We start from the raw sequence: 24532 nt of genomic DNA, 5'->3' as shown, positions 1-24532 counted from the left end.
TAGTGTTGGTAGTTTCCTGTCAAGTCAAAGCTGATCTTTTTTGTGTGTGGAAAAAAATAGTTCCTATATTGCTTGATCCTAAGTGCATTTTGACATATTGCATTAAGGATAGTTTTGTATTATTTTTGTCTGTAGTTACAATGCATAACTTCCTCTGATTACAATATACATTCCATTGTAAAATATCTCATTTTCTGTGTTGTGTTAAACACATTCATATGCATACGGAAATAAGATGATTCGGTATCAGACATTTTAAGTGACACAGGTGAAAATGCCCTTTGACCAAGCCAGTAAAAATGATACACCTATGCTTCATGTGAGGGGATTAGACAGATTCATGGAGGACAGGTCTATCAGTGGCTACTAGCCATGGTGACTTAAGGGCACCTGCTCTTCAAGGCACTAAACCTCTGAATACCACCCTGTAGAGTAACTGGTTGGCCACTGTGTGGGACAGAATGTTGGATTTCATGGACCACTAGTCTGATTAGGTTTACCAGGTCTTCTGATATGGTGGGAGACCTTCTGCCTACAACCCCTGGTTCCTACCAGTGTTCTGTCAGTGGGTGGGATGAACATTAATTTTAAAAATCTTGTCAGTGCGATGTCATGCTTCTCTAGGAACTGCTGGAAACTCTGTTTTTACCATAGAGTTTCCATGGACTTCTAGAGCTGTGTGACCACTTCTAGTTTTCCGCAGAAGTGACATCATGCTGTTGCTCTGATGGTGCCTTGTCATATTCCCACCCTCTTTTCCATCTGGGTGCCAGCCACCAGTGGGAAATGCTATGTCTTATCAAGCAGGGTTCTTCTTAGGGTCTTATGTTCTTAACCTCACTCCCCCCCCCCCACATTTTTATTTATTTCTGATTTTTCTTCATTAGTGTCACTTTTAGGAATTCTTTATAACCTAAGAATTAAAAATCTGTACAGCCACAAAAGTCTTATTATGCTAAGTAGGCAGTTATTTACTATACTACTTAAAAATAATGACCTTGGGAGCCAAAAAATTAGACATTCAATATTTTTAACTGAGACAAAACTGTTTTAGTCAGTGATAACTTTCAGATACATTTCTGTGTGAGCAACTGTGGAATTTCTTTTCTCTGTTCTTAAACCCATAACAATAATTAAAAGCAAGTGTTACATACTGTTGATGTACTTCGGTACAAAATCCCCTTCCACTCGTTATCTCTCCCAAAAGCTTACATCTGCGGGCACTGCATTCTACTTGTTTTACTTGTTAACCTACTGTGGTCAGTTTCAGTTTCTGACAGAGTTTCAAAAGGCCTATTAGCATGGCAGGAGGACCTTGTATCTTCTTGGTGTGTGTCTTTATTAGTTTGTCTCTTTGCTGAAAAGCTCAACCAGACATCTATCATTTTGAATTGCAAAAGTTCTCTTCAGGAAAAGGAGGACTTGAAACCATTTTTGGCAACAGCTGAGAGGCAACCATCTGACAGACTGATAAGGTTGTAATACTCACAAAGAATTCAATACTTTCATTCCTTGTACATTGGATTGGATAAATTAGGTATATATTACTCAGTAGCCAGTCTGTTTTGGATTCCTGATATACTGATGTATGTGCAGGGCCAGTGTGTCCATAGAAGATAGCATGAGTGAGAATACTGGCACTGCCCACTACCTTGTGGCCACAGCACCCATATAGGTACAGGTTTACATGTGGAGGATCCATTCCCACAGTGAGGACCATTCTTGATCGCAGGAAAGTATGCTGAATGCGTGTGTGATGGGGGTAACATGTTCAGTTGTGAGGGTAAAAGCCGTGTGGTCTCTCATGATCCCTCTCTATGCACATTGTGTCTTGTGGGAAGGGTGGACAGTGGCTCCAACTTTAATCTGAGCACCTAAACACATGCATCACTTTGCCTCAGATGTGATAGGAGAGGCACCCACGTTTTCCTCCCCAAACCTTAATTCTTCCTGCTTCAAGACATAAGGTCTGGCATGTCCTTGTAGGCTGGCTTCCAGGTACTTAAAAACAAACAAACAAAAAAAAAACAGTCCCATTACCCAGGCTGGATTTGGTCCACCATCTGCCCTCTTGCTGTGACCTCATACCTTGAGAGGCTGCAGCTAATCACTTTCACCTTGCCTGGGAGCTTCAAAGTCCCACTCCTGAACCTAGCTCTTCCTAGGCTGTAGGAGTATTACAAGATGTCTTTTGAACTAATGCCTATTAAAGGTTAATGAATGAATGAGTGTAGGAGTATCACAATGGGTTACTCTGTTAGTCTGCCTGTAGCAGAAGAAAAGAACAAGAATCCAGTAGCACCTTAAAGACTAACAAAATTTCTGAGATTTCGTGAGTCACAGGTCATTTCTTCAGATACTCTGGGCTGTAGGTGGTTAGCCTTCCAGAGATTATCCTGACACTGAACAGTCCATTCTTGCCTTAGCCCTTTCTTGGCCTGTTGTCTTGGGCAAGAATTTAAATGACCACTTTTCCATGTCTCCACTGAGCCACAGGCTCCACCCACCATCATCCAGCTATGTGTCAGGCAGAGATTTAAGGGCCATTCCAGCTCAGCAACAGGCTGGCTCCTAGATGTTCAGCTGCCACTGCAGCCACTGCCCAAGCTCCCCTCTCAACACCTGGGTAATAATCAGGTAAGAATCACCCCAGCTGCTGGACCCCAGTGCTAGTGTTAGCACCTCCCTTCTTCTGGACCAGGCATCAGTTGGATGGGCAGAGTTGGTATTCTCTGACAGCTCTGTATGCAGTTCTGTCATATATACAAGGCTTCTCTTGAGGCACCTTTAAAATAAAAACATAAGGAGAGCCTTTCTGGATTAGACTAATGGTCCATTTAGTCCACTATTGTGTTTTCCAGTCAGGTGCTATGTCGCAAGGTATTGAGTCCAAAGCCTCTCCCATCAACTTGTATTAAGAAATACATAGTCTCTAAACATAGGCTTCCCTACCCATTTTGGCCTAAGAATTATCTATGGCTATCTTCTATGAATCTGTTTAATCTATTTTCAAAGCATCTATGACAGTCATGACTACATTTTTGGAACTGAATTCCATATTAAGAGAAGAGCAGAATATTTTGTATATAGTCATGAGATGATCCTTGGATCTCCTTGTCTTGCACCTGTACAACTCTAAAAGTAGCGGTGGACTCTGATCTGAAGAACTGAGTTTGATTCCCCACTCCTCCACACTAATCTGGTGAACTGGATTTGTTTCCCCACTCCTACACATGAAGCCAGCTGAGTGACCTTGGGCTAGTCACACACTCTCAGCCTACCTCACAGGGTGTCTGTTGTGGGGAGGGGAAGGGAAGGTGATTGTAAGCCGAGTTAATTTTTTTTAAAGTGGTATGTCAAAACATTTTGTGGCTTCATAGTAGCTGTGGTGGTGACGTTTCATTTCCTTATGCCTTGTGGCAACCTTGGTACCTGCATAGTAGGTTAAGTTGATTTCCCCCAGGGTCATAAATTGCTGGTTCAGGTAATTAATTTCAGAGAGCGGGAAACGTTGACTCCCATGGGACTTTGTGAAAATGTTCATGGGCAAATGGCTGCAGATCTGGTTGTTAACATTACACAGACATAGGTGAAGACCAAGCTGTAAGAGGTTTTTTTAAAGAAAAAATGCACTGCTTGTTTATATATTACTTACTGCCATTGTTCATTCTAAATAATTGGTGGTAGAATGTGGTGAGGTGGTAGTGATAGGTGGGCCTTATGTTCACTTTGTATTTCTGGAAAGTAATCGAGTGCAAAGGTTCAAGCTGCTTGCAAGCAACCAAAACTGCTTGTTGAACAATCCACACCATCTTTGCAACAGGAAAGCAGGATGTGAATCGAACAGGTGCTCAAGTATCCCTAGGTGCAGAACCCACATTTGTTTTCAGCACAGACAACCTAATTTGGTACATCGATTGTAGGTGAAAAATGTGTACTGTTTATCTGTTGTCAGTAAATATCAGATCTATGTTCTTAGGATAGCTTTTAAGCTTGGTGTAAGCCCTTGGCCCGAAGAATCCCCAAAAGCAACAACCCAGACAGGTAGCTAAGGCAAGTTGACTTTATTGGAAAAATCAAATGGGTTAACAGTGCTTGCAAACTAACTAAGCCAAGAATGGCTGGCTGGCGCAAATCAGTAATATATATTAGCATAGCTGATATGGCAGGTTGGCATAGTAACTCAGTTTCCCACGGGAGAGGAATGCACGAGATAAAGTGTCTGTTAGAACAACAAAGCGAGGCAGCTGCAAGAAGCCACGAGAAAGTCATAACACCTCAGAGGAGCCGAGGAGCCGAACAGGCCCGCTCCTGACACTTGGGACAATGTACTAAATTATAGTTAGTCCTTGGAGAAGTGTTTTAAATCTCAGATTAGGGGAATCTTAGAATAAATTATTAAATACCTGAGCATATACTGTATTGAAATGAGTGTGGTTTGATTAGCACATACCTAGTTTGTGCTCAAATATTCTCAAATGGATGCTGTAAGAAATCATACTCTCCAAGTTGATATTGTGAGGTTCTCCAGCCAACCTTGGCAATCCCAAAAAGTCACTCGCTCAGACAGGCAGGCCTAAAGCAGGTAAACGTTTATTCAGGAGCCGCAGATAACAGCATGAGCGATCCATAGGTTCAAAGCTGCTAATGACAAACTAAACTACAAAGCATAACTTTAAGCATTGAGTCATCCCAGGTGCAAAACCAAGCGGCCTGGGAAGTAGGAGATAACGGTGCCTAGCAGGAGTAGAGAGTGAGCAAGCCAAAACACTGAAGTTGCCTGCTAGAGACTCAAGGTCAGAGCAGGGGGCGGGAGGCAAGGAGCGGGGATAGCTTGAACAGTTCAAAGAAACAAAACCAAAGGATAATACTTGAACAGTAATGGGCCAAACTCATGTCAAGAGCCTACCTGTTATGACTCCTGACAGCTGGAACATCTCAGAGAAACAAACCCACTGGATACACTTGAACAGAAATAAGCATGACACTTGGCATGACTCTTGGCGATAGATACACTTGAACAGAAATAGGCATGACTCTTGACATATATGTAGGGATTCATGAAGAGGTTCTCAGTGTAGCTTCCTCTAAAGAAGATCCAGACCTTTCTGGAACTAGAACACTGATTGATTAGGAAGCAACATAAACGGTGACATAATGATAACATCTAAAACCTCTGCAACCATCTACCTCAGGGGTTGTCAAACTCAATTGTTACAAGGGCCGGATATGACATAAATGTCACTTGGTCGGGCCAGGCCATGCCTCACCAGTCCAGAGTGGGGTGGTGGCAGCTGCCTTGGCTGGCTCATGGGCCTTATGTTCTGGCCGTTGGGCCTTATGTTCGACACCCCTTATCTACCTGTTCATGTAAACATTGAACCATGGTAGGAGTACAGCATGTACCTTACAGGATCCCCCAACGGAGAAAGCTCAAAACCAAAGGTTTTTAGGGGCACTTCTGCCTCAGCTCTATCAATATTTTAGGATCAGTATCATTTAAATCCTCGGAGAGGTCTTTCAGGATCTGTAGAATGCAATTCTCCTATATATCTCCAAGTGTAAACTTTTTTCCCAACTGAAGCCACAAGGCCAGTCACACTGCCATGCCCAGGATGAAAACTAGCCCCCCAGGGCTTCAAATTATTGATGGTGACTAGGTGCTCCAAAAAACATCTACATCCAGCACTCTTCTTCAAGAACCTTCCCTGGAGGTTTTTAAGAAGAGGTTATATGGCCATCTGTCAGCAATGCTGATTCTGTGACCTTAGGCAGATAATGAGAGGGAGGGCATCTTGGCCATCTTCTGGTCACTAGGAGTGTGGAGGGGGGAGGTAGTTGTGAATTTCCTGCATTGTGCAGGGGGTTGGACTTGATGGCCCTGGTGGTCCCTTCCAATTCTATGATTCTAAGAGGAGATTGTCAGCATGGAATTGAATAGCTGGAGACTCTGTATCTTGTCCTGACATATTTTAAATTACATTTAATTTGAGGTCAAGAACTTTGGGAAACTCTCAGCCATACAACAGACTTGTTGTGCAGTAGAAGATATTTTTCTAGACTGAGCTACTGCCCTTGTATTGTTTAATACATTTGATTAATTGAAACCATAAACTAGACAACTGGCCCCTTGCATCCTAGGAACTGTCCATTTCCAGTACCCCATAGTCAGATATATTAGAGCTGAGATATGAGCATTCTCTGTTCCCATTAAGCCCTTCATCAGTTCATAATTATATATGTTGACAATCTGTATTCTTTTTGACTTTAGACTTCAGTAGCATAATGTTATTTGAAATGAAAAACCTGAATCTCTTTTGTTTATACAGAAGTGTCTCAATATTGAGGGTCTACTATTAACATAGATTTGCAGGACCTCTTTAATTTTCTTCTTATTGGCATCCTTTTGTGTTTTAATGTACATCATCTTCCCTTTAAGTGCAGCCTGCTGGCGAGCTGTGACAGGGCAATTTCAGGCAAAAGAAGATAGGCTGAAAAGAAATCATTATTTGCTGTACCAGAATAGTGCTTAGAGGCCTCGGCTGAGATTGGAGGTCATTTGCTAGACACTGCGAAAATACATAATGACAGACTCCTTTTGCTGAAGAGCTTGCTTCTAAATAGACAGGGCATGAAAGAATGGCGAAATCAGGATTCCTTATTTTTGCTGATATGGACTAGGGGAGTAGGGTCAGTGATATTTCCCACAAGTAACTTCACAAACAGAATAAGGCAGGGGAGGGGCTGCAGCTCAGTGGGAGAGTATCTGCTTCGCATGCGGAAGGTCTAAGGTTCCATCTTCAGCTAAAAGGATCTGGAAGTTGAAGATGTGAAAGTCTTCTGCCTGAAACCATGCCCTAACCTTGATAAACCAATGGTCTGACTCAGTATAAGGGAGTTTCATGCACTAACAGATGCAAAGCAGTCTGGACTAGACTTTCAGAATTCCAAGAGAGCAATAAACTGATTCATTATTTCTTTGGCTTTATTTCCAGGGATAAAAGCAGGAATAACCAAAATAAAAATAAGTTTATGAATAATGAACAACTTAGCCTTTCATTAGGAAAGTTGAATGTCCGGCATTTTTTCATTTAAATCCCACAACATAGTACAAGCTGCTTTTAAAACTCCCTGTAGTTTAAAATGCAACTGCAGAGCAAAATGGGAAGCTGCTATTTGGAATAAGCACCAAGTATAAACCCCACTTTGCTTCACCAAATTCATTTCATGGTTTGTTTCAATGCTAGCCTACAGATGTAGCAAGCTGAAAACACAGTCCAAGCAAGATTGTAATTAGCCCAATTACACTTCCCAATCTTCAGTTGAACGTGGCTACTCATTCCATCCGAAAGTAAAGACCCTCTAACACTTCAGTAATGTGTCCAAGCCTCAAAGCTTAACTGAAGCAATCAGACATTTTTCTGATCCTTTTGTATGTGAATCAAATGAGGGTAATTGTGCATCAGTTTCTTAAAATCTCTATATTCTAGAATGCCAAAGCTCTGCTGGAGTCTTGTCAGATTCTGGTCCCTTGTTTTAGGTCCCCTTTCTTACGGGAAGCGATTGTGCTAATCACTGAGCAAGAGTCTAGGGTAGTGTTGGTTTCAGTCACCGCAAACTGTTAGGCACCTTGGCAGAGGTCCTAGACTTTTCATAAAAGAGATTTCAGGATCGAATGAAACTTGTGTATCTTGTTCCATGGGATTATAACGCTGCATTATCAGTGGATAATGCTAGTCATGCTCATTGCTTTCAGTATGTTACAATCTGTCTTCCAAAAACACAAGAGATGTTATTTCCCTGTGGTTTGCCATTAAGTGAATTCCATCTAGTGCATAAACATTAATAAGAGGTATGTAGTTTTGCAACTAGACAATCTGCTTTTTTTGTAGGTTAATATTTAATTGGAGGTTGAATAGAATATTAAACAGGCAAACTATTTGGTTGTATTCGGGGAAAACAGCATCATTGGCTGACAAAAATGACAGTGGTATTTACAAGAGCTGGAACAAATATTCATACAAATTGATGGAAGTGTGAGTCAAAGGAAGTGTTCTTGCTTGAGTACGCTGTATGTTAAGATTCTGTAGAAAAATATTCTATGATAACTTCCAGCTTTAAGTCTTTACTTGGCCAGCTGACATCAGCAACTTTAGGAAGATCAGGAGTGCATTTAAAGAAACCATTCAAATTCCAAATGCCTGCTGGTGGCCTCATAGCTCAATAGATCTTTGTTGGTGAAGGAAAAGACTACTCGTGAGTTTTTTCCATGGACCAGTGATGCAGCAAGATTCTAGCTTTGCACTGACATTTGTGGTAGAATCAATTAATAGAACAGCTTTGAAGCACTGTGAATTCTACCGTCTGAGGGAATGGTTCCTGTCACTGTCCAACTGAAGTGTTAATGACATAATCCTCTAGAGCTGCAGCTGAGTTTCGTCACTATTCAGGCTGAGATCTGAAGTTGTTATGAAATTGCAGGCAGCCTTACCAACAACTATATTCAAATCTATTTAATTTTGAAGATGTATTAATTATTGCTGCAACAAGAATATTCTAGATTCTCATAATATTTTAAACCTCTGTTCCAAGATGGTTCCTATGGACTTGTCCAAACCTACACTTTAACTTCCCAAGCAAAACCACCCATTAAAATCATAAACATTTATTCCCCAACAAGTTTTTCACACATTCTTGCTGTCAGCAGGTTGAAGGAAGTGGAAAGAGAGACTGCTTAATTACGAAACCCATTAGGCAGTGCAATAACATTTGGGTATCAATAAAGATGAAGCAGTAGGCAGCCAGTGCACATGCGCAATCAAGTGTCTTTCTGTTCCACAAGTGAATTTTCTACGGAAATTTCTACAGTAATGTGTTTAATTGGGCCAGGAGTCCAAAATTAGTTATAGAGATTTCCCAGTGGGTTGCAATACATCTCTAGATGCTTTCTCAAACCAAGATGCCCTGATGTCTGACATTGGGTTTATCATCCATTATCCAGGAGTCCATTTTAACATCTGAAAAGATCGGTGTTAACCATGTGAAATAACAAAAGCTTTTGAAAGGCTATGGGTTTTTCAAGCTGTAGTAACCCACTTAAAGCAAAACAGAACCACTTAATCTCAGTTAAACTCTCAGTGGAAAATATAATAGCTTGCTTCAGCATATTTATACAGGGCTCATTAGTGTCTGTGTCTGAGAAACAGAATTATAAAATATGCTAAGTAATGTTTTTCTCTCTCTCTCATCATTTATATTTATGTCTGCATGTTGCACATTAAAGCCCTGTCAAGGGGTACATTTCTTTGGCTATTTGGAATTTGCAATGAATATTCTGCTCTCGCTCTGAGGGTATCAAATGTGCTAGTGAGTCAGATAACAGGTGGTGCTGAAGGAGAGCAACTTTTCCTATTTGTCTGACACAGAGGACACACTGTTTAGCCTAAAGCACTCAGGTGTTTTTTTAATCTTTCTCCTTACGCTTGCATTTATCTTCATAGGATGCTAGAGTTGCAAAACCTACTTTATTTAGATATATTCAGGATTGGAAATGAAAATGCCCCTTTTCCCAGTTTTACTTTTCTTGCACGGAAAAATCGTGTGTCTAAGGATTTAAGCATACGTAATAGCGTTCAATTAATTTTTACTACTTTCTAGCCTTTATGGGGAGGTTTTTTTTCCTGCTGGATGAAAGATTGATAGAGCAGTATGCACAAGAGCTCTACCAGAGGCACACTGAGGCCGTTGGACTGATGGCTGGCTTATTAATATTCACGAGCCATCTCATTTAGCTGGTGCTCTTGGGACTTGATTAAAGTAAGGGCTGCAGCAGTTGCTGCTGAAGCTGGAAGGAGCCTCGTGGGTGACACGGAGAGCTGGGTGACAATCTGTGGAGCCAGCTGAGGCTAGCACTTTGCAACACCTTTTGTGGGCTGCTGAAAAACGTTCTTTGTTAAGGCTCCTGTAAGAAAGCTCCGCTGGACTGAGACATGGGGATAACTGGTTAAACCTTAGTCTTCTAATACAGCCTTTCTATTTGTTCCTTAAGGTCTGAAGGAAAAGATGACCATGTAGATGCCAACAGCAAGGGTGCAACATAATGGGAAACAGTGAATGGACTGGAACTGGCCTGCAACCTTGAAGGCCACCATCCTGCAGACTACGACGTGGTCGGAGACACTTCAGCCATTAGCTGTTTTCTCAACTTTGATTTCTGGAAGCATAAAGTGGATTCCTTCTATAGTCTAGGCTGGACCTTGTGTTTCCACCCTTGCCGATTTTCAAGTTGTATATAACGCACGGAGCTGAGCAATACCATCGGCAGCAATGGGTGACATGACAAACAGCGATTTTTATTCAAAGAACCAAAGAAATGAGGCCAACCATGAAGGAGAGTTTGGGTGCACACTTGAGGACCTGCGTTCTCTCATGGAACTTCGAGGAACAGAAGCAGTGGTAAAAATTAAAGAGACCTACGGAGACACAGAGGGCCTCTGCAGACACTTGAAGACATCGCCAACAGAAGGTAAGCATTTCCTTTGGAGTTTAAGCTTCAATGCTAGCATCCCTCATGAAGCAAAGTTCATTTTTTTAATGCCCAGAGAGCTATGAAGAAACCTTTCAAGAAAGAGAGAGAAGCAGAATGAGACAAATATAGAAAGCTGTGAATGCTTGGGTAGAGTGAGAGTACAAAAATAGTGCGGGCTCTTATAAAGTTGTTAAATATGCTAATTTGATCGTCAAAGCAGGTTTATTTTGAGAGGAACATATGAGAAAAACCCATACAGAGATTCTATTAAATTATCTTGTACCTTATTTTATTGTTCAGTGTTTTCCTGTTTACATCTTATTCATGTTACTCTCCTGCAATTATGGCTTCTTTTTTTGCATGTCATCTCTGTCTTTGTATCAGAATTTGCTGTAGATACTTGAAACGCTGCATCGTAGTTTGAGAGCCGCCACACAAGATCCTTTCTCTATAAATCCCTTTGGACACTGTATCTGGAGTGTCCCATTTAAATGCAAGGCACACAATATAAGTTATATTTTATTTAAGGTCAGCATAAAACCTTGATTATGACCTTTTTATTTTAGCTTTTCAATACAGGAATCCTTTAATCTGTTTTTTTAAAAGTTACTTTCTTACTCATTTGACAGACTGCTTGCTTGACAAATTAGGAAAGCAAAACAAATAATAATCCTGCCTGTATACACTCTGGTCTTAAAACCTTTTTTTGTTTGTTTGTTGATTAACTCTTGACCCAGACATCACAGAATATATTATATTCAGATTCAGATTGTTTATTTACGGCCCTTAGCCAGATAAAATTATAGACGGCCCTTAGCCAGATAAAATTATAGACAACAGTTTACAGTCCGTCTTAATTCACTTAAAATATCAACCAGATTACCTCTACCATTTGGGCTAAGAGAATACTCTATGACGACGTATTTCCAATGCTGCCATACAAAGTTTTGTGACCTGAGAGGTAATAAAGGGGTTATCACCTTGTAGGAGCTTTTCGATCTTTTCTCTTTCCTTGTGGGGTCCCATTCTCAGTATATGGGGCTCAGTAAACTTAGAGCGAGGTATTGTATAAAAATTACAGTATAGAAGGACATGCTCACTAGTTCCTAAATCCCTGGATTTACAGGGGCAGAATCTCTCCGCCCTAGGTATCTTCTTAAATTTCCCCTCTAGCATTGCAGAGAGAAGGGCTGCCCACATAACCAGGGTAAAGGCCCTTCTATATCTGTTTATCACTAAATAACGGAGGTAGGCTGCTGGTGCGAGGATAAATTTAGATTGGGGGGAGAATATATTATATTTGTGTGGAGTGGGCTAATGAAGCTGTTGGGAATTCTAGCAAGAGTTATGATTGGGAACATGCATGTTCAGTTATAATGCAACTTCATTCCACTTACATGTGCTTAGGAAAGCCGTGTCAGACTTAGGAAACAATCCTAACCAGCCCTACTCAGAAGCAAGTCCCATTTTATTCAATGGGCATTACTCCCAGAAAAGGGTTCTTAAAATTGCAGCCTAATAAAAAGGAAATGTGTGCGAATCAACAAATTTTGCTTAGTGTGAAACTGCACAAGTATTTGTGTAATTAGTGGTTTTCTGAAGTACTATAGAAACAACTTTAATAATGTGTAATATGAATTTAATAGATACAAATCTCTTGTGGCCCAATCCATATTTCATGCATATTTACTTAGAACAATAAGCGCTATTGAATTTATTCTCTAGCTATTATAGAATTGCAGCTTTAAAAAGAGAAAGATTTTTAATAATAACGTAAACTCTGTTTTCTGCTTAAAAATTCATTGCTGGATAATCTACTGACTGTGTCATTACTAAAATGTAATTAATATTTTAAACTTGTAAAGCTAATGTACCTATTTTGTATGTAGTGTAACTTCACTGTAAGTTACAGTGCATGACTTGAACACAGGGAAAATCACCTATGCATCAGAAATGGCTTTGTGGCACATAAATTTTATTCTATGACAGATGTGGGATTGTATTATAAAACATATTTGCCATTCATACCAGCAGGGATTTAAACTGTATTTATACCCAACCTTCCTCCAAGGAGATCAGTGTGGCAAACCTGGTTCTCCTTTCTCTGTTTTACCCTTACTACAGTCCTGTGAGGGAGTTCAGGCTGAGAAAGAGTGATTGGTCTACGATCACCCAGGAAGCTTTTAATGGCCAAGTGGAGATTTGAACCCAGGTCGTTCAGATTCCACTTCAACACTCTTACCACTACACTCACTATACCATGCTGTGCACTGAATATAGTGTTCAGTGCTACATGGAAATATCCAATTACTATTGCTATGTTTAGCAAATCCACTACTATGAATTTTTCAATTGCACAATTTTATGGCAGTGGACAGCACAGTCGTAGCCCAGTTTCAGAAGAATTCTGTATTGCATTATTTACAGACGAGGCAACAATGAAGAAACATAATCCTGCTTAACAGAACAGGCTATTCAGGTTCAGGTTAGTCTGTTATAGCAAGTAGTTCAAAGGTAATCTGCATTTGAGGTAAGGGTCTTGAATCTATGTACTATTAATCTTTCGGGTGTTACAGTGATGCTGGTGGAATTAAGAATTGATGCCTCAGATTTTGTGGTAAATGTATTTGACAAACAAACATACCGTGTTCAACAACCATAATCATTCAATTCTCTTCACAGAGCTATTGGGGTTGGGACTCAAATGCTACTTCAGTCACATGTCTCCACCGTTTACCCATCTCCTAATATATATTCATATAGACTGAGATCTTAATATGTGTGTTTTCCCTTAGACCATACACATCCAGCCCACAATGCTAAACAAGAAGTTAACTTTTATTTATGACTTAAGCACAACATTGTAGTGACTTCAGACATTTCTTTTGAACCATGAATGAAAGTCCTCCAAAATGTCCTATCTTTGACAGCTTTGCTCAGATCTTGCAAATTGAAGGCTGTGGCTTCCTTTATTGAGTCAATCCATCTCTTGTTGGGTCTTCCTCTTTTCCTGCTGCCCTCAGCTTTTCCTAGCATGACTGTTTTTTCCAGTGTTGTCTCATGACGTGACCAAAATATGATACCCTCAGTTTAGTCATTTTAGCTTCTAGGGTCAGTTCAGGCTTGATTTGATCTATAACCTACTGATTTGTTTTTTTGGCAGTCCACAGAATCCGTAACACTCTCCTCCAACACCACATTTCAAAGGGATCTATTTTCTTCCTATCAGCTTTCTTCACTGTCCAGCTTTCACACCCATACATATAAACCTGCAGTTTATACCCTATTAAAAGATCATAGTAACACCTTCAATAGGACCTGAAAACAGACTGGCAGCCAGCGTAGCTGTTTTAAGATTGCGTGATATATTCTCATCAGCTAACCCTGGACAATAATCGGATTGTAACATTCTGAACCAGCTGCATTTTGGGGTTGTCTTCAAGGGCAGTCCAATGTAGAGTACATTGCAGTTGTCCAACCATGAGGTTACAAAAACATACATCAGCATGGCCAGATCAGCTGAGTCTAAGAAGGCAAACCAGAACCAGCTGATGAAGGCATTCTTGGCCACCACTACACCACTCTACTTTTCAAATAGCTGTACTAACTTTCTAGTGCATGTTCAATTTTAGACCTGGCACATAATATTTACTGATTTGTCATGCCTTGGGGATGTAAAGTACTTTGAAATGCACTTGGGAATTCCGATGTAAAGTACTTTGAAACGCACTTGGGAATTCCGATGTAAAGTACTTTGAAACGCACTTGGGAATTCCTGGGATCGTGACAGCCACTTGTTTTCCCAGGGAAGAGAGCCATAAAATTCACCAAGGAGTCAGAGAGCAGACATGTACTTCTACAGAGAGAGAACCATTTGCTCAACCTGCTAGGGAGGGCAAAAAGTTCAGTATACATAGGTAGCTAAGTTTAAATGCAATAAAGAATCACTGCCACAGCATTGGGTAAATTACTTTTTCCTTGTTAGCTCATGTAACTTGAGAGTAAAGTTTCCATTATGTTTCTAACAATTAAATTGGCAATTGTGTGAATGAAGTTCCCATTGAGGAAATAACCATCTTAACAAATTGCTATTTAAAAAGTATTAGGATGGCCCATGTTTCTCTTTAAGTATACATTAGTGATAATGAGTCTTTGTCAAAGTAGACTTGTAACGTTGAATGTAAACTCTTCTGCATTTTTCCAAGCTCTGTCATACTTTTTTTCGATGTAGCAGTTAGAACTGTACACAGTATTCCAAGTGAAGCTGCACCATAGATATATTCAAGAGCATTACAATAGCGGCTGTTTTATTTTAAATGCCTTTCCTGATAATCCTCATAATGGAGTTTGCCATTCTTACTGCAAGCCAACATTTTCAATGAACCCCAAGCCAACATTTTAAATGAACTGTCCACTACAGCCCCAAGATTTCTTTTCCTTTCAGTGTCTGTCAGTTGAGATCCCATTAGCCATATAGTTGAAGTTAAGAGGTTTTTGCTCTGGAGTGTGTCATCTTGCACTTAGCTAAATTGATCTTCATTTGCCACATTGTCGCCCACTTCATCATATGCCTGCCATGTATTGTCAAATGGGAGTTTCTCTGATTATAAATACATATTATGACAGGGGGAAACATTCTGGGCGACTGATAATGGTATATATAGTGGCCTATCAACTTCTTAACTTCTAGGTAACTCTCCTCATAGATATCTATCAAGAACCCTCTGCATGTTTTCCAAGGTTTCTGTATGTTGTAGAGGATTCTGGGGTATATATTCTCAGTTTACACAGTGTGGGGCCTCACCATTTCCCACTGTGATCCTAGAGGATACACAACATCCACCTTTACAAGGAGATAAGTACTAGTGGGCAAATTCTCTTTAGTTGTACCTTTCTTTGAGGGATTCCTAATAAGCTTCCAAAGGGTTCCTAGAAGGAGGATTAAAAACTCCTGGTATGTCATATTTCAAACTATGTGGTCATTGGCGTTTTAGTATTTAACTGCCAGCATTTGATAGTTGTCCAGCAATATCCTTTTTTTCTGATGGTATTTGATATATTTGTTGCAATTTGATGTATAACATGCAATACAAATTAGATAATTGATAGTAATTACAATTCCATAATTGAAGACTATGAAAATAAATGAGCGGTAAATAAACAAGACCTGACCTGGATGGCCAAGGGTAGCCTGATCTCGTCAGATCTCAGAAGCTAAGCAGGATCAGCCCTGGTTAGTATTTGGTTGGGAGACCACCAGGGAATACCAGGGTTGCTGTGCAGAGGAAGGCACTGGCAAACCACCTCTGTTAGTCTCTTGCCATGAAAACCCCAATAGGGGTCGCCATAAGTCGTCTGCGACTTGACGGTACTTTACACACACACACAAATAAACAAACCCTAAATCATTCAGATTTCAAATTTGGAGGTAAAAATGATTTCACAATAAAAATATAAATTTGAATTTTGAAATTTCATTTTTAAAATGAACTTGCCAAATTAGGAATATTTGCAAATATTAATTCAACATTAATAAGGGAGACGATTTTCCTCATTTAACAGGAGAACTAGTTCTCTGTCCTGGCAGATGCAGGTAACATCTGGCAAGGTTCCATAGTTTGTTTTGTATGGCAGAAAATATCATTTTAAATGAAATCAAGTTCCATATGAATGGAAGGCCTTATACATTTTTTCAAGATGTTAAAAACTTAAGTGCACACAGTGTGCTTTATTCTGTACCATTGTATTGTTACATCACTTACCCCTGGCTTTCTTGCGTACATGCCCTTGCAGTAAAGCCCATTTGGCACACTGAGAATTTCTTCATGGGGATTTTAAATATATATACAGGCTCATCTTTTCTTTGGCTATATAAGACTACACACCAATGAATTTTCTTTAAGGAACTTGTGTTTCTTTCCTGAAAAGAAAATGGAAACGTAGGGAAGGAGAAACTACAAGGAGTCTCTTACCTTGTTACATGAGACAGCCAGAAGTTCTCTAATGTGAATGTTTATTTATTTATGTAATGATGTGGAATGGTTTCTTCCTATTCGGTTATTACCTTACTTGCCTCTCTGTGTGTAATATTTTCAAAAGTGAAAGCTTTTGAAAAACAGACTTCAGGTGCCATTTGAGTGGGTGGGATGTTTCATATTCGCTGCATTAGTATTGGATTGTGTTTATCTTTGGATTTTTAAAGTTGCTGGGAAACCTTAAAAACACAATAGTGCTTACTATTAATACAGCCCTTTGGGGCGCAACGTGCCTCACACATATTTTCTCAGTAACAGCAGTTTGGTAAGTTGGGATGCTGAGGTAAAGATAGCGTCTTTGATTCTGATGGAGACACTGCAGTCCTGCTGGTGTAGGCAAGTATCACCAATCCTCAGTTCTATCTGATTTAATTTCCCTTGGGGGGGGGGGAGTGTTAGCTGCTGGTTGTGTAAAATTTTGCACATGCTGCATATGGGGAAAAATGGATGCATGTATTACATAAGGTCACAGATTTGAGTAAAAGACAGAAACAACTGCCCAAAACTCCCAAGGCTTCTCCCCATCTCGGCAGTGAGTCAGGAAAAGTCTGTTCATGTAAAAGTTAAATTGATAGGGTTTGAAACCTCGTGTCAGTTTCAACTCTACATTTGCACATCAACCAGAACGACTAGCCAGTCAGCTGCTGTTTGCTTACACAAAGCTGACTGGACTCTCCCTACATCCGCTTCTGTCTTCTAGCACTTGCTGGTAAGAAAGGGAATTCCTCTCCCCTTTGGTCATCCTGCATTGGATGCAGAGAGTCATGAACAGTTCATTGCTGTACTAGCCACTGCTGGATTAATGGAAGAGGAAATTGCTTGTGTTTCATTTCTGCACCAAGAATGTGTTTCACCAGTAAGCAACACAGCAATGGTGCGGATTCCCATGCTCTACTGGTTCAGATATCATACTGAATTAATGCAATCGGCACAAAGGAAAATATCAGTCGTTGCATGACGTTCCTGAGCTCATCAGTACCTTTTTCTTTTGATCCCTTTTCCTCCCATTTTTTGCATTTAGTGCTATAGACCAGTTGCCCATGGTGGAAGCTGCTTTCTGAACTAGCCCAAATAGTCATCTCAGAAAAATCGTGCTGGAAGTAAGATCTAATCAGAAGCTCTTGTTGTGTAATGTAGCACACACATTTATTGGCCAAATTCCCTACTGAGTACACATTGAGATGTTTTTGAAAGGGAGAAAAATGGAACCAACTCCAGCCATAAATGAAAAAGGCTGTTTCAAAAACTGGCACAGTGAACATCCATAGTTTTCAATGCCTAGAAATCATGCATTTACTGCCTTTTCCCTTTTCTTTTCCAAGAAAAGTCGCATAGTGCACTGTGTACTGCGTTGTTTCATATGTCTTGGTCTTGATATACTCCCTGAATGCTGACAGTGAAGTACAGAAACAACTTGTCCTTTTGTTCCATTGTTTTATTAACCTCCTGAGTTTGCAAGTTCTCCACGTACAAACATATTCTGAGAGAGGTGACCTGCTCTTTGATTTAATTGTGTACATTTGAAACAGACCAAAGAACAGTGTGCCTCGCTACTCAGTTCAGACCAAAATAGCTTTAGGGGCAGGGGAACTAGCTGGGGAAGGAAGAATAAGAAAAATGCATGCACACAGACACATAATAGTTGTGTTGGGGATGAAATGTATTTGTTGCAAGGGACTGTAGGCTTCCCAAGGCCTACCACATATTTTTCTTCAATAGGTTAATGACTCAGATGAAAGACAGAGGGGAGTCAGTTAAGGAAAGAACTGTATCAGTTCTCTTTTTGTAAATGCAAGACAGCCCTTGAAACACAAATAGGGCTGTACTCCAAAACAATAAAGCGTCCATACTACCAAAAGAATATTTTATCTCATAAAAAAGAGTTTGGAATTCTTGACCTTAAAGGGAGCTTTAAGAACCTCTCCTCTGACCAATTTATGTGCAAATGAAACATAAATATAGTATTTGAGCCATGCTGGCTTGTTCCTTAAAACGAAGTAAAAGAAATCTGGCAGCTTTCTGATGTATCTTGGACATGTATTAGATGAATATAATGTCAGCTGATAGTTTGATTTTGACAAAGGCAATAACAGCATGAGTGGCGCAGAAGCACAAGTGAAGCTGGATGTGGTTTTGCACCTGACCATCTTTAGAAATTTGCCTTGTGGATTACTATGTTGAACTCCCGATGTGGATTTATTAGCACGTGTTCAAACAATCACATAGTATACATGCCCTAAACTCTGACAATTAAATGGTATATATCCAAATGAATGTTGCTGTACAACCATGTTCTCATAAGACATTGTATGAAGAAGAATGTACACTGTTGTCACATTGTGCTTTGGTTGGTGTAGCTGTGTTGACTTTAATGAGTCTGTGTACGGAGAGATTAGCTGTTTGTGTTTTGTTTTTGAATGGTCTATTCATCCCCTTTGAGCTCATGTGTCTGGAGTGTCCTGTTTGCCTGTGAAATATCAGATAGCAGAACTAAAAAAAGAAAAGGTATCTTATCCTGCACATTAGTGGACTAGAAAGCATTCATATATTTTACTTCCATGCACAGGCTTCCACTTACCCATTTATGGTTAAATGCCCCAATAAAAGAGGGAAAGTAGCATAAAGGCCTTTGTAACAACACCTATGGCATATGAATGTTAAACAGCCATTTTATGAGACTCTAAGCTTCTCTGATTCAGCCTCAGATCTTTAAAGTAATTTGCATGAAGTAATGTCAGCAAGTGTTTGAAATGATTAAAAATAGCTTTTCCTAGTGCGAGTAACTGTTTTAGAATTAGCAACGCACAGAGGCCTCTTAAGGGCAAATCAGGTTTTTTTCCTCCTCTGTACATAGATGTTATTTTTAATTCCTGATGTTAATCCTGTTTAAAGGTGACATCAAAGTGTGGCATGTTTTATGATGAGATTCTGGCAGTTCTGCACATTGTTCTAGTTTTCCAGAGGACCTGCTTCTGCTGCTATCAATGGTTGAGCGTCTAACAGTGTAAAATGACTTGAAAAGACAAATCTATTTCTGCTTGTAGCACAATAGTAACAACATCTCTCTTGCATTTTCTTATTCAGCTGTTCTCCCCCTTGTATGCATTCCATGCTTAGCAGCTGCCATGGCTAAAATGGAGAAGTAATGAGATACAGACAGTATGCTAATACAACATTTGCAAGTGTGGCTACTTCATTATTAAATTACCTGCTTAGAGTAAATGCCTTTGTACGGAACTCTGTTGGCAGTAGCAATCGCATGTAAGCAGCTATGACCAAAGGATGGCTGTCTGAGGCCCAGATATCTTCTCTATGCTTCTGAAGCTTCCAATCTTAAAGCAGAGGTTCTACCTCAATTAAGATGAATAAAATGAAGGTGACTCATGTTTCATGAAGCACTGAATCCTGTCTACTCAGCACACCCAAGACCCAAAGTTTTCCAATGCTTGGCTGGACAGTTTGTTTCCAACCCTCATGAGTGCTATCACTGAAATGTTGGAGTGGATACAGAAGCAAAAGAGTAGACATTTGGAAAGAACAGATTCCATAATAGCTAGGACCTGGCTCCTAAATTAGGTGAGGAAAGGAATCCTGCAGTGATGCCTGATGTCTCTACAAAGAATCAGAGGAATTCCTTCCTTTGGAACATCACATACCTGAACATCTTTAACTTGTTTCATCCAATCCTGATAAGCCCACCTCCCCTCCTGATCAGCCCACCTTCTGAGTTACCATGTACCGTATTTTTCACTCTATAAGACGCACCTGACCATAAGACGCACCTAGTTTTTAAAGGAGGAAAAAGAAGGAAAAAAATATTTTTTAAAGACCCACTGGGTCTTTAAGAAAATATATTTCTCTTCTTTTTCCTCCTTTTTCCTTCTCTTTCCCACTGCCCCCCTTCCCGGGACTCCCGGGAAGGGGGGCGGTGGTGGTTTAAACTGCTCTGCGCTGCCTGCAGCGCAGAGCAGTTTAACCTCCGCACACACACACCCCGCGCTTCCCGACCAACAGCTGAGAGGTTATTATGGCCAGGGCTGGGTGGAGGGATTACTGCACTCCACTTCCAGTTTCCTAGTCCTGCTCTGTGGAGCGTGCGCACAGCAGGGCTAGGAGGAAGGCTCCAGCCTCCCTTTCCAGGCTGTAAGCCCGATTGGGACCAGTGGGGGAAGGCTCCAGCCTCCCTTTCCAGACTGCAAGCCGGATTGGGACCAGTCAGGCTTGCAGCCTGGAAAGGGAGGCTGAAGCCTTCAAAGCCCCACTGTGTGCACGCTCTGAGAGATCAGAGCATGCAGGGCTTGGGGGAAGGCTCCAGTCTCCCTTTCCAGACTGCAAGCCGGATTGGGACCAGTCAGGCTTGCAGCCTGGAAAGGGAGGCTGAAGCCTTCAAAGCCCCACTGTGTGCACGCGCTGAGAGATCAGAGCGTGCGCACAGCGGGGCTTGGGGGAAGCACAGAGCAGTTTAAAGACCCCCCCCGCTTCCCGTTCCGAGGATCCGCCCAGCAGCTGAGCCTCGAGACCGGGAAGCGGGGGGGGGGGGGGGAGGAGGTTAAACTGCTCTGCCCTGCGCTGGGTGGCTGGGAGGGGCCTCCCAGCCCCAGCTGGTGGCGTCCCAGCCGGCTCCCGGGGCGGGCGGCGTTGCATTCGCTCTATAAGATGCACTGACATTTCCCCTCACTTTTGAGGAGGAAAAAAGTGCTTCTTATAGAGCGAAAAATACGGTACTTAACTGACCAAAGTTCTTTTAAGAACCTTCAGTTACTGCTTCAGGGCATCCCAAAATATTTGTCCATGAAATACTGAGTAAATACTGGGGGGGGGGCGGGGGCGGAGAGAGAAATGGGGACAAAGTGAGGCCCAAATTCAAAGTGATACGAGGTGTGTCTCATGAATATGTAGAGTGTAAATGAATGCAGAGAGAGCTCTGTGGTGCAGGATGGTAAGATGCAGTACTGCAGTCCAAGCTCTGCTTATGACCTGAGTTCGATCCCGATGGAAGTGGGTTTCAGGTAGCCGGCTCAAGGTTGACTCAGCCTTCCATCCTTCCGTGGTCAGTAAAATGTGTACCCAGCTTGCTGGGGGGCGAAGTGTATATGCATGGGGAAGGCACTGGCAAACGCAGTCTGCCTAGTAAACATCGGGATGTGATTTCACTCCATAGGTCAGGAATGACCTGGTGCTTGCACAGGGAACTACCTTTACCTTTCTAAATGAATACAAGATACAATCAAATGAATACAATATATAATCAGCATGAGGATGAACCACAGTTAACAGGTAATTCGCAGTGGGTAGCCGTGTTAGTCTGTCTGCAGTAGTAGAAAAGAGCAAGAGTCCAGTAGCACCTTAAAGACTAACAAAAATATTTTCTGGCAGGGTATGAGCTTTCGTGAGCCACAGCTCACTTCTTCAGATGCAGCTAGAATGTGAATCCATCTGTCTTTAAGTAGAGGAGAGTGAATTCAGACAAGCATTAGTATGTAAATGTTAACAGTATGTAAATGTGAATAGCAGGCGTGATGGGATTAGGTGTGGTATGCAGAAGAGTCTGTGATGTCCAGGGGAGAGATGGGTGTGGAGAAATCAGCATTGGTAATGAGCCAATTAAAGACCTTGCATTCATGTCTCATTACCAATGCTGCTTTCTCCACACCCATCTCTCCCCTGGACATTACAGACTCTTCTGCATACCACGCCTAATCCCATCACGCCTGCTATTCACATTTACATACTGTTAAAGACAGATGGATTCACATTCTAGCTGTTTCTGAAGAAGTGAGCTGTGGCTCACGAAAGCTCATACCCTGCCAGAAAATATTTTTGTTAGTCTTTAAGGTACTACTGGACTCTTGCACTTTTCTACTACCACAGTTAACATGCTTAGCAAAATGAATAGTAAAAAAAACCCCCAACAACTTAAAGTAGACCATTGTTTTTCACAGGCTGATTCCACAGGTGTTTTTATCCCACATGGAATACAGGAAGACCCCAGATTAAATCCACATGATTCTTTCTGTGCTCATTCTGAGGATGACTCCTTGTGTTTCTAGGGTTTGCCTCTTTAATCTAAAGAGAACCAGATCTTCTCCCCTCTGGCTTTTTGGGGTGGTGGTGGTGCAGGGTGGCTATGGATCCATCTGGATGCTCCGCCTGTAGTCACCACAGGGGAGGGCAGATGGTGCTAAGTCCTGCTTTTTAAATGGTATGTGGCACCTCACTATTGTGTGCCATCCACCCCCTTTAACCTTTTCAGGGGCTTTCTTCCATTTCCTTGCTGTGCTGCACATTGCAGCTCAACTCAGTAGGGAAAGTAAAAGGATAGAAGGCATTTCCAGCCTGCAAGGGGTTCCTACAAAAAAGCCTCTGTGTCTGAAATTTTGTACTGGCGTGATAGGGAAAGGGGAAGGAGTTGGAGGAAAGGCATCGGAGGAACAGCAGTGAGCAGCATGGGAACAGGGTATTTACATGCTGTTCCTGTCTGCCTCCATATTGCTTGCTGCTGCATCGGTGGCAGGGTTCTTTACCCCTCTATGAAAGCAGCTATAGAGAATTAGCTATTTGTATCGTCGGTTGAATGCAAGTCATTTGCTAATGATTTCTTACTTAACAGCTTTACATGGCATTCTCCCTTGGATACCTGTCCTATATGTTGTTTAATTGAAAGCGGGATTCTCTGGATTATGTTCTCTATGCTAATAGGATGTTGAAAGTCCAATCCTATTATTTATGACAAGTTCATAGCTATATAATGGGTGCTTTTGGGCCTTTTCTTGTAGGTTTAAGGCCACTCGCTTTTTTTTAGCACCAGCTAAGAATGTGGGCAAATTATTCTGTTGATCAGGACTGGGCAAGTATGTGGAATGCCAAAAATTCCTAGCTGTATAGGCCAAATAAAACCATACCCATGTGTCATATTATGTGCTGTGCTTAACAGTTGCTGAATTGTTGTCATCCTAAACTCTTGATAAACACTTCTTTGGCAGGTAATAGTTTTGCACATAAGGCATAAAACTAATGCGCCAAAAGAAATTTTCTTTTTAATTGCAAGCACGTCTCTCATTTCTTGCCCATGCCAGATGTATTGGAAGCAAAAATCTGCTAATTAATTAGTACATTATTTTGACAGTTTACCTCTGAAAAAAACAACACTCCACTTTGGTTAAGGACAAGAATATTTTTATTAATAATCTAATAAATATATTCTATAATGCCAATTTCATCATCAAAATATAAAATTCCATAATCAGAAGCAGGATTTGTCGAATAGATATTGGTTGTCCAACCAGCAATGTTCATACTGTTATGAAAGCATTGACAAAAACTGCATCCACACACCATCCACCTTATTATTCCTTTTAAGGAAAATAAAAACTCTTGGCCATCTGTTCCCAAATGTCTGCCTAGCAGTACTGCTCTCTGTGCACGCACAAACACACAGATAAATTTTGCACGTCAGTATGGTCTGCCACATTTAGGCAGCCATTTCACATTGAATTAGTGTTCTGCAGAGGGTAGTGATAGATCGTCCTCCATTTTTTGGTTTTTGGAATTTTTGTGAGCAGTTTTTATAATCAGAATAATTCATACAAACAATAAAACAAAAACTTCCATTATAAAGTTACAGAAATAGTGCAGAAGTATAAACATATTTCTCTAGTTTTTTTTCTTAGACAACTTCTAGCGTGATGTAATAAAATGATCTGTGGATAACACCTTGAATAATGTTAACCCTTTCAGTGTTTTTAAACGCTCTTAACATTCCTAGAGCAATAGCTTGTTCCTCATTAGCATGCAAAAATCTAGTATCCTCCAACCGCTACATTCCTGTATTTCTTATATGAGAGATGTTTCTGTCACAGCTACATTTATTGATTCAGTGGGTCCTCTTTGGTAAATATAACCCCAGTGTTTGCCCCGGCTCCTCCCAGACAAGGACACAAGACAACAGCATGTGATTTTTAAAAGTCCT

At 40.9% G+C, this 24532-nt stretch overlaps 1 protein-coding gene across 13 annotated transcripts in view; it reads left to right on the top strand.

Annotated features, from left to right (window-relative positions):
- ATP2B2 (ATPase plasma membrane Ca2+ transporting 2) overlaps window positions 1-24532 on the top strand; it is a 384163-nt gene that overhangs the window by 149734 nt on the left and 209897 nt on the right. For all 13 annotated transcript variants that reach the window (XR_008933969.1, XM_056866978.1, XM_056866987.1 and 10 more), the window contains exon 2: window positions 10049-10525. Coding sequence is in view for 12 of the 13 variants with exons in the window: in XM_056866978.1 (XP_056722956.1) it covers window positions 10327-10525 (199 nt within the window). In the remaining variant the exon portion in view is untranslated. The remainder of the gene's footprint in view (window positions 1-10048; window positions 10526-24532) is intronic.

The sequence above is a fragment of the Euleptes europaea genome, chromosome 1, assembly GCF_029931775.1.
Source record: "Euleptes europaea isolate rEulEur1 chromosome 1, rEulEur1.hap1, whole genome shotgun sequence".
Classification (NCBI taxonomy): domain Eukaryota; kingdom Metazoa; phylum Chordata; class Lepidosauria; order Squamata; family Sphaerodactylidae; genus Euleptes; species Euleptes europaea.
The sequence above is the reverse complement of the archived record's forward strand: the minus strand, read 5'-3'. Positions and strand labels throughout refer to the sequence as shown.